This window comes from Mesitornis unicolor, unplaced genomic scaffold (assembly GCF_000695765.1).
Source record: "Mesitornis unicolor isolate BGI_N332 unplaced genomic scaffold, ASM69576v1 scaffold29395, whole genome shotgun sequence".
Classification (NCBI taxonomy): Eukaryota; Metazoa; Chordata; class Aves; order Mesitornithiformes; family Mesitornithidae; genus Mesitornis; species Mesitornis unicolor.
In genome coordinates this window covers 6,945-17,240 of record NW_010185388.1, presented here as the reverse complement: position 1 = coordinate 17,240, position 10,296 = coordinate 6,945, and the positions used below count along the sequence as shown (strand labels likewise).

Genomic DNA, 10,296 nt, shown 5'->3' with positions numbered 1-10,296 from the left:
GCCTCCTCCAGGTAAAATGTGGAACCTCTAAAGTGCTCCTGCTAATGCTAATAGATGAACACTGCCCTTCCATGCCCAGCAGTGGAAGGGTGTAATGTGGTTAGTGGTATAACAAGCACTAGCACTCAACCGTTTATCAACTCCCATCTGGATTGTGGTAGTTTTCTGAAATGCACTTTTGGGAGATATTTCCTATGAGAAGAGGATGTTTGGGGATTTGAGGGTAGGAAGGTGAAGTGCACACCATAGCATACCTTGTTGAGTAAAACCGTTGCCTTGGAAGGTGATGTTCCCTTGCAGAGTCAATGGAATAAAGCATCCTGCAAGTGACCATTTCACCGTGTCACCAACGAGCAGCTCTCGGTTTGGTTAGAACGGTTTCCCCCTCCCCCAGTGGTTTGAAGAGTTCACAGTGGTATAACCCAATGTTCTGGGGAGACAGAAGCTGAGAAGTCCCCTGTTGCAAGTGAATGGGTGAATGCAGATGAGCAACATCCTCTGGGACTAAGGACAAACCTCACAGACACCTTGCGTCTGATCAGAAACAGGGGGAAGGAAGGCAGGCACTGGAAGAACTGGGAAGCGGAGAAGGGTAATGCCAACGCAGGGAAAGTGCATGATCTGGAGTGGTCTCGGAGTAGTTCTGCAGTGCAAATGTACGGGGAGGGGCGTGGTGAAATCCCTTCTGGAATGCTGCATGAAGAGAGGTAAAGGTTGGCATCCATGTGGCAGCGGACTGGGTAGGGGGTCTGTTTCCAGCAGCTCTACCCTGTTCTTCACATTTAGTGGGTTTCAATCACCACTGGCTCGTAAACTCCAGATGAGACCCTAGGGAGACACAGGGGAAGAAGATGAGAAAGCCCGGTTATTTCCCTCAGTCACTTAGAGCAAGCAAGTTCTTATTCAGAGGTCTGCACTCACAAACATCCCCCTCTAACCCCACAAAAAATACTGAAAATAACGAGTCAGTCTGGCAAGAAGTCAACCCTCATAATACAAAACAGACAGCTACGTGGCAAGCTAACACTAGAGCACTTGAACGAGTGGGGTGTAACACATGAATCCTTCTAAAGGACAGAGGAAAGGGGGAGTATCCTGCGCAAAGAGCCAGAGTTCCTGGCTTTGCTTTGCTCCCAGTTTTGTCACCAACTTGACACGTCTTTGCATTACCAACACTGCATTTTTTTTTTAACCTCAAAAGTTGCTATAAAGTCTCAAACAAAACTAGCCAAGACACTGTACTAAGAGCTATTGTGGCAAGAAAAAGTGGTATTTGTTCAGAAGCCTTTCCGGAGAGAACAAATCCTCCACGAAGTTGGAGGAGGCAGGGAAAACGGACAATACTCCAGGCTGCTGCAGTTTTGCTGCAGGCCAGCAGGAGGCAAAGCTCCCTGCCTTCAGTGTGGTGCAGGAGCACGCAAGAACCAACCTCTTCCATTTTGTCCTTTTACTCCTTACTTCTCACATCTAACACCTAGGATCACATTATCCCTCTGAGCACCTTTTGGGAACCACATTCATACTCCAGTGCAGCTGTAGCCCGTCATCAGAGGGATCCCAGGGGTGCTAAAGTGGGAATAAAGCCACCACGTAGCACATGATGTTTACAAATCTCTCCTGCAGCAAAAGGTGAGAGTTTCCTGGGTACTAAGAGCTAACTAATCTCTCTGGAGCCCCTCTGTCTGCCAGCCTTTCAGGAAGCCTACCTGTTTCCCAGCTGAATACCGCTCAATGTAGTTGTTCCATCTCTGCTCACAAACAACCTCAGGTTACTGTCTGCAGATAGAAAAGGAAGTCAGACATCAAAATCCAGAAGTACGGACGGTTGCCAGGTGCTCCCCTCCCAGCTGCATTACACAACGTTTAGCACGAGAACAAGTGTGTTTCTGTGAATGTATGTGCATGCTTTCTGCTGTTCCCACAGTAATAGAGCCCCTGGGAACTCCTCTTCTTGCTCTGAAAGGGAGCCTCATGTACAAATCAACCACAGCATTAAGCCTCAGAAGAGTAACCGCAGAGAAATTAATTCAGTAATACTCCAGCTGCCTCTTTTAAGGCAATTCCATTGATGCAAGTTCTTGGTCAGCTTAAACATATGTGAACAGATGAGATGTGAGGCCTCATGTTGCTTTGGTAGGCTAATCACTGGAGGAGAAATTCAGCCTGTTCTGCTGGTGAGAGGTGGCTGCATTCAGCCTGGTTTGAACCCATGCTGAGTGAGGTGCATATTCCCATATATATGGTAAGAGTGTTGCCACGTGCAATGATTCAAGGTGACTAACAGGAACGTAGACAAGCATGAACAACAAGCTAGGCTCAAGTTTAAAACTTATCAAAAAGCCTCAACTGGATGAAAAAGACTGATTTCTAGGCTAAACCGAAAAATCAGAACAAATGCAATGATATTATTAGTTTGTTGGGGTTTTTTTAACAGATGCTGTGACTGCAATGGAGAAAACCCCTTCTTACGCTCTTGGACAGAGTTGATCACCAGCATGCTGTGACTCACCTTTCTTCCCACATTTTTTTGCAGAGATGCACTGTTTCCCCTCCAGCTGTGCTCACCTACTTTAATAAACACCCTTGGGCTGACCCTGGACGAAGGCCACTAGAGCAGTACAGGCAGCTGATGTAACTGATTTCCACTGCACTGAAAAATCAGTATTTTCCTCCCTCTCATTCTGCATGTGTGAGCTACTGTTCAACCTCTGTTGTAGTGTGTAGAACAGCAGCAAGCGCTATTTGCTAATGGATGTGCAGCTCCCAAATCCACATGGTTTGTTTACCTATCACAGAAAGACCTAGCAAGTGCTGAAAGCAAATTGCTGTCAAAAGCAGAAGAGAATCCATGGCAGAGCAGATCTGACTGTAAAAGCTTGGCAGCCTTGCTAAAGGAACAGCCAAGACCCTTTGAGACTCCTCCTCTCACCTTCAGTATTGCTGACATCTGTGAAGTCCTGACTCTGCATTATTTTCTCCACTATATCATCAGCATCGATCCTGGTGTCATCCACTCGGGTTGGGTGACTCTCCACTGAATCCTTTTTCCTCCTGAGAGAAAATAAAAGGGAAAACTTACTCAGCTTTTCAAGACACAGACTTTCATACACTCTCCTGCTTCTATTGGCAATAGCCTCCTTCTCAGTGGCTACAGTCTGATCTGCCACTGCATGAAGACAAAGGAGTAGACTCTGTCTTGCCTTCCCAGAGAAGGCACTTTGCTCTCCAGTTACTTACCGGGAGGGTCTATCCAGCAGAATGGCTGGTCTGGGGGGGCGAGGTGGCTTCTCAAGTTTGTGGTCCCGCTCTCCCTCAGGACACTCCACCGTCATACTCAGGCCTCCAGATGCACTGCTGCTGGTGGAGGTATTCCTGCGATGGGTCAAGTCAGACATACTAGAAGAACGGGAGTGCTCCGTGCTGTAACCTGCAAATATAGAGTGATTACAAATCAGATCTTTTTTCCTGGCATCACAGTTAGCAGGCAGGGCAGCTTCAGACCAGCATTTCTGTTCCCATATACAGAGGTTTAGACATACATCTATGAGCTCATCTGCAGACTAAACAGGAGACTCTGATATTACAGAACAGGGTGAGAGAGATTGCTGCAAATCACTCTCAGAAGGGCTTGTTGCAGGAAAGAAAAAGGGACGGGGCCGGTGCTGACGGAGCCGTGCAGGTCAATGGTTACCGGAGATCTTGGACTGCTGGCTGGCGTAGCTGGAGTTCCGCGAGTGCCCCGAGTGGAAAACTTCCTCCGGGCTGGACAGGTTCTGGTCCGGTTCTTCTGGAACACCTGCCAAGGAACAAGAGGGCACTCCACTTACACCATAACCAAGCCAGCACATTGCCTGCTGATCACCTTGGACCGGAGGCTGATCTCGGGATGTTAGATCAAGGAAAGGCCAAGTTTGTTGGCAGAGCACTGCTGTACAGGCTAGCACAGAGCTTAGAAGCAACTGGGGAGAAGGGAAAACAGTGAGCTTCTCTGTCAAGCTTATGACTAATTCTAACATTCTAACATTCAGCACCCGAATTCACAAGCATCTCTGAGGGCTTGAAGGACCTAGGAGGATAGGTAGTATCTGAAGCTACCCATAGTTAAAAGCATTAAGCTAAGACCAAGAAAGCATGAAATGGCCACCAGCAGTGAAGTATTAAAGTCCCAATTTGGGTGCTTCTCCTGTTACTACCTTTCCCCTTCTATTACTTGTGAGAGAGCCCATGCCATTTAAATCACACCTGAATTCAATACAGAAACCTCTGCATAACCTCTGCTCCTTGGTTATTGCCTCTGCTTGTCTCTCTTGGATCAAGCTTATCCAAAAGTGCACAAGTGTAATGTATTAGCCACCTTTTTAAGAACTGCACTTGCCCACTGTGCTAAGTTACTGAGGTGATGAGACTAGAGTGCTATTTTGGTGCAGTGTATCTGCCTGCACACACACATTTGGAGTGTGCTGGAAAGGAAAAAAGGCTACGGGAAAATGCATTGCCCTTGAAAACGGGCTTATACAGAGCCAAAGAACTCTGCGTCAGCAGCTGGAACAAGGCCATTAGACCTCAAACCAACCTCTAAAACCTTCAGAGGAACTTTTCTGTAAGATAAGTCTGAGCAACAGAACAGCTGAGTGAAGAACAATGTTAAGTATCATTGAACACAATGGAAAGCAAGGATGACTGCGATACATGAATTATTAAATCCCCAGCAGAAAGAAAAAAGAAATGCACTTAAGAGGTGGTTTTGGTTTTCTTAATTTTCTTAATGAGCAGAGGGGTGAGGATGGGTGCAGGAAGACATGAAAAATTAAAGAATTTCTGCGCATGCAACTGCTGGGAAAAGCAAAAATATCCCGGCACAGACAAGCATTGCAGGGCTCCAGGACAGGCACTCGTACCTGAGCTAAGAATGGCAGCTCTTGGCTTGGTCTGACGCAGAGAGCCAATGGTGGCCGAGCTGCTGCTGCTTGTGGTTCCCTCGCCCTTACAGGTCAGCTGCAGGGTAGAGTCCTGCCCTGGTATGGTGATGGATTTGGCGGTGGAAGGAGGCCTGAAATCAGAGAAGAAGAAAGTTACAAACTGCCAGGTAGGCACTGGGAATCACCCCATGATACCAGGAATTCCCACCCTGCTCTGTCAAGAGGGTCGCCCCTGCCTGGCCCTACCCTTCATGGTGGGGGGAAGCTGGCAGCCCTCTGTGACCAGCAGCACAGTGTGACACTGGATATTGTTTTCCTACATGCAAGACTCAGGTCTTCCCTACCTTGTGCTGCATCTGGACTGCATTACAAGGAAATGCAAGTTTCTGAGCTAAACTAAAGCAAAAGGGGACCATGCAATCATTTATATAGGACAACAGGCTTGGAGCCTGCACTAACCTCCAGAAGACCATCCAGAACTGCCCTTTTCCCCCAACATACGTCCAGTGGCCAGTTGGCTTCACAAACAGGAACCAGTTTGCTGGTGTCCAGCTCTCAATTCCAGCTCCCTTTCACACCACCTTTCTGACTCAGGTCAGAAAGAAAGCTTTTATCTGAACAATCTCATGCCTCTAGGAGAGTACTTTCATAGCGATCAAATAACCTTTCCATTTTTAAGCTGACGATTAAACTCCTTTTCAGTGAGACCACAGTGTTTTTCCAGCTGTCAAAATTATTTTTCTGGTTATCCTGTGTGCTCTCAACATCCCTTTGTAAATGCTGACTGCAGGACAGAGCTGCAAGTGCCCAGAGCCCCCTCCCTTCCTCCAGAAGTGTTTTTGGGTGGAAGCCATGGCATGTGCAGTGTGGCAAAGTGAATATTCCTGTTGGAGCCCTAAACTGGAACTAATGGATCATATTATGCTTTTTAAGTGAGGAGTGAGAAAGAAAAACTTTTATTTGTCTCACTTGGAGCTCTGAGGGAAGATGCTACATGAGAGGACCTTTGTATTGTTTTGGGAGAAAGAATAAAGCACTAAGAATATTTTACATGGGCAGCCAAACGGCTACAAAGGTTTCAGGAAACCCACAGCAAGCCTTCAACCAGGAAAAAACCCTCCCTAATCACATTATCAGTGATTTACATGCACCCGGGTACTTTGGGGACTTTGCTGTGCAGGTTAACGAGGCCTTTACAGCCTTAATCAAGGCAACTGCTCCTGCAGCAGCTGTCAGCTCAGGCAAACAGCCTGCTCTGCCCTCCTGCACGACACCCAGGAGGAGACGGTTCACCTGAGTGCTGCAGAAAGTCAGCGCTCTGAAGCGATTTCCCAGCACAGTTTAATTCCTACCTAATCCCCTAATGAGTGCCATTTCTCAAAAGCTCTACTGACCAAGGACAATTCTACATGCCAAGCTTCTATTTTCAGACATTTGCACATCATCAACATATAAGGAAAAAAAAACGGGAATGACTGCAGAAATCCTTTAAGAAAATCAGGAGGCCTGACTTTCAGACTGACCCTACTTATATTAAATGGAAATATAAATTCAGTTTTGTATCATTTTCAGGACTTGCTTCCACAGTGAAGGAGCAACAGGTATTTTTGTCAGACATGTTACTGCCAGACATCCTAGTACTCCAGATTTAAAACATCTGTTACTGTTACAAAGTTATGGTTTAAGATATCCAAAACTTCTTCATTACATGTCCTTCTGAAGGAGAATTTTTTCAGAATCAAATGACACTGCATTTAGGGTATGAAAGTCTCAGAAAACGCTGCAGCACTGTGAAAAGCCATTCATAAAATAAACCAACCAAAAGTTACTCAGCATTGTATAACAAGAACGCAAGCTCATTTACACACTTTAAGCTAGCTTCTAAAATGAGACCTTTCAGCCCAGAATACCATGGCTGGAAGAGATGGCCTCAAGGTAAAGCTTTCTTCTCTCATACTGCTGGGAGTCAACACACAATATTTACATCAGCACACGGCAGCCCTGCACGGTCACACACCTCACAGCGCACCACAGCCGCCTGGCTCGGGCCGCAGAGTCTTGCACCACCACACTGCAGCATGTACGTACATGTTGCCGGTGTATTTATTAGTTGATCCCCCAACAATTCTTTAAGCAACAAAGCTGCTTCACAGCTTAACTGTACTTATTCTTTCCTATCACGATGCAAAAATAAGTACATGATTGCAATTTCTTTGCCAATTAATACAAATTGTAAGCCTTGTAGAAGAAAAGGAGAATTAAAATTAGTCAGCTTTGCAGTATTTTTGTTGCTGTTTCAATTCAAGATCTTTCTCCTGCATGGTATGAGCTGAAGCACATTGCCAAGACTTTTCTTCATTGACCTTTCCCTGCTCAGGTCAGTGAAACCAACCCCAGAGCTATGAGAAATTCCACCCTTCACGCAAAACATGAAGTTTGTTGTCAACGTCCATTAGTTTCCAAAACCCAGCTGACACCAGCAGGGAAAGTCCTGGCGCAACCAGTAACCAAGCTGGGAAAGCCAGAGCAGAGCACAAATCAACCAACAGCACAGGCTGGCTTAGCTATTCTGGCTGATTCCACAACCTGGACCACCAGTTTCCAACCTTCTCCTGTACTTCCCAATAACAAGGCCATCTTTTCCCACTCCCCATCAATTTCAGTCTCCAACAGAGAACTGTGAAAGAACCAGGTGTCCTGGTCTGCCCAGAACGGGGCAAGGATGCAGAAACTCACGTTTTGAAGCAGGGGTCCCCCGAGAGCAGGGACATTCCAATGGTGACCTGGAGAGGGGGGACAAGGCACATCGTTAGCCATCCTGCAGTGAGCTCCTCACTTAACAACAGCCAGGAGACCAAGGACTAGGTGTAAAGATTAGCAAGACCTAGCTCCTTTCCAAAGGAAATCAACTTCAGGGATTTAGCAAGGTATTTCCCTCCCTGCCCCAGATCACTGGCATCAGTAACTCCAAGTGGCAGTGACTCAGCAGGAGGACACCAGCCCTGACAATGCACTTAGAAACCCTTTCCCCTCTCCTCTTCATGGTCTCTTTGATGACAAAGAACACCATCAAGGGTCGTTGCTTGGCCAAAATATCAAAGGGCAACTCTGACAATGGGAAGCTTCCCAAGTCAGACTAGCAGCAGCAAAGCAAAATCCTGTCTCTGTACATAACAGGAGCTTCTCTCAGGCCTGACCCTGCACTCCGGCTGTGATCTTTCTGAATTCCATAGTAGGATTTCCACTGTGGCAGTAGTAGCTGCTGTACCTTTAGGATGGAGTTGTCCTGCCGGGTGTTCTTAGTATCATATCCTTCCAGCAAGCAGCAACGGACAGTGGATCCAGAGCCCGCAAATTCTGCCAGATTTAGATCAGCAAAGCCCAGCTGTAGCCAACAAAACAATAGAGGGGAAGGGGAAAGAACAAAAATTACTCAATAAAGGGATACGTGGTGTCACACAGACCAAAGGAGGAGAGCGCATCTGTGAGCAAGGGCAGGAATTGAGCCGGTACACACGGAGGGGTGGCTGTGAGGATCTCCTACTCTCGAGGATGGGCAGGGTCACATTCCTCATTCCAAGCCAGGTGGGCACTCAGAGGCCTTCAGGAAGCAGCCCTGCTTGGAGGGAGGACGCGCAGCAGTGGTGCTGGCCAGGACAGGGTTAACCAGCCCACAGCCATTGCATAACCAAGGACATGGAAGGCTCTAGGTCAACGATGTGGAAAAAACAGAATCGCACACACACAAACATAATAAGGCACCCTTTGTATCGGGCCATCCCAGAATGCAGTGGAGCATGTGAACCAGGAGATGAAAGGATATTGTTACAGAGGAAAGTGACACCGTCCCGAAAAACAAAACCGAGACTTTCAGCACACCAAGCCATGCAGCAGAGCATGTGGCTTCTTCCCACAGCCGCTGGGCTGGGGAACTCCTGGAGCAAAGTTTCCTCAACACCTCCAAGGTTTATCTAGAAGTGGTATGTTTGGCAGCCAGAAAGGAAGAGAAATATTTGGAAAGATTTAGTTGTGAGCTCTCTAAACCTTCTCTAACAAAGGAGAAGCAGATAGGAAAGGTGACAGGCAAATTCAAAGAGGGTACTGATGCCTCTAGAGTAAAGACAAACACAATGAAGAGTGTTTTTGTTTTTCTGCTCCAATTCCTGGTGTAAGAATACAGTGTTTCAAAGGAAAAGTTACAGCTTCTCTTACGCAGAGCTTTAGCAATACGAGTCAGTCATGTCTCAGCTAATCTGATCAGGAAGAGATGCTGTACCCCGTGTTTGGCCAAACCATCCAAGCGTAGACAGTTTGCGTCACTTCAACGCAAACACGAGCTTCCACGAGAACATGGAGAGAAGGTGGAGAAGCAGCAGGGCAGACGTGGCTGTAACTCTGCACTGAAGTACGTTTCTCCTGCCCTGGTGTTGACAGCCAGATGACACAGCTGAACTGGAAGCCTTAAACAGTAGCACCATCCTAAAGAAATGTGGTGCTCTGTCAACGGTAGAAGCTGACAGGAGTCACAGCCACAGTCACTGCCATGTGAACCCTGGCTCTCCCTGTTCCCAATCAAAAGTCTAAGCCCCAGCCTGCACAAGATATATGATTCAGGGGAAGACACCAGCAAGATCAGCATAGCCACTTCCTCCATCCCATTCTCAAAGGGGAACAAGAACTGATGGTAAAGGAAAAAAAAAAGTGTGGGATAGAGCAGGAACCTTTCTTCAAAAAAAGGAAGAAAAAAAGTCACCTAACTTTCCTCCCTTCATAAGAATTCCCTTAATGCAAGTGTTTCTCCAGCCCTTGCTGTACACATTCCTCTTCTCTTCTAGCCCAAGAATATTCCCTGATAAGGAAACAAACCTGAATTTTTATATCTTTGAGATAAACGGGACAGGAGAAAGCCTCAGGGGGAGCTGCGATCCATCACTATGACAAAACCAGAGGACAGAGGAGAGATGGCACAACCACACCAGCAGAACGACATGGCATGGGAGTGGCCCAGACCCAGACACCTCTTCCTCCACTGACTTCCCTGAGATTGACGTTGGAGGACAGTGTGGGAGAACCCTCCAGCGCCCATACGGTGTGCTGAGGTCAGAAGCTCTTCTCAGGAAGCAGACTCCCAGTATATAGAGGAAGGATCCCTTAACAAAAGGATGTTTTCAGATGTAACCTTTCAGAATAGTTTCCTCAGTTTTCCAGCCAGCTGATGGTGTTTCTTCCAGCTCAGGGAATTGAGTTTCCGCTTTATCAGTCTTTCCTGTTGGCTTCCACTCTATAACCCCTGACACTGAAGTGACATTAACGTCAAACCAAAAGGTGCGCGAGTCAATGGAAACTCTGTCTTGAGCACAAACAGCTCCATCACCCT

At 47.0% G+C, this 10,296-nt stretch overlaps 1 protein-coding gene across 1 annotated transcript in view; it reads right to left on the bottom strand.

The window, feature by feature from the left end:
• Window positions 1-336: 336 nt before the first annotated feature.
• FAM102A (family with sequence similarity 102, member A) overlaps window positions 337-10,296 on the bottom strand; it is a gene marked incomplete at its 5' end in the record, with an annotated part of 11,878 nt that continues 1,918 nt past the window's right edge. Inside the window, 8 exons of the mRNA XM_010184827.1 lie at window positions 337-828; window positions 1,707-1,776; window positions 2,930-3,051; window positions 3,238-3,427; window positions 3,692-3,796; window positions 4,899-5,050; window positions 7,656-7,702; window positions 8,188-8,304. Of these exons, the coding sequence (XP_010183129.1) occupies window positions 783-828; window positions 1,707-1,776; window positions 2,930-3,051; window positions 3,238-3,427; window positions 3,692-3,796; window positions 4,899-5,050; window positions 7,656-7,702; window positions 8,188-8,304 (849 nt within the window). The remainder of the gene's footprint in view (window positions 829-1,706; window positions 1,777-2,929; window positions 3,052-3,237; window positions 3,428-3,691; window positions 3,797-4,898; window positions 5,051-7,655; window positions 7,703-8,187; window positions 8,305-10,296) is intronic.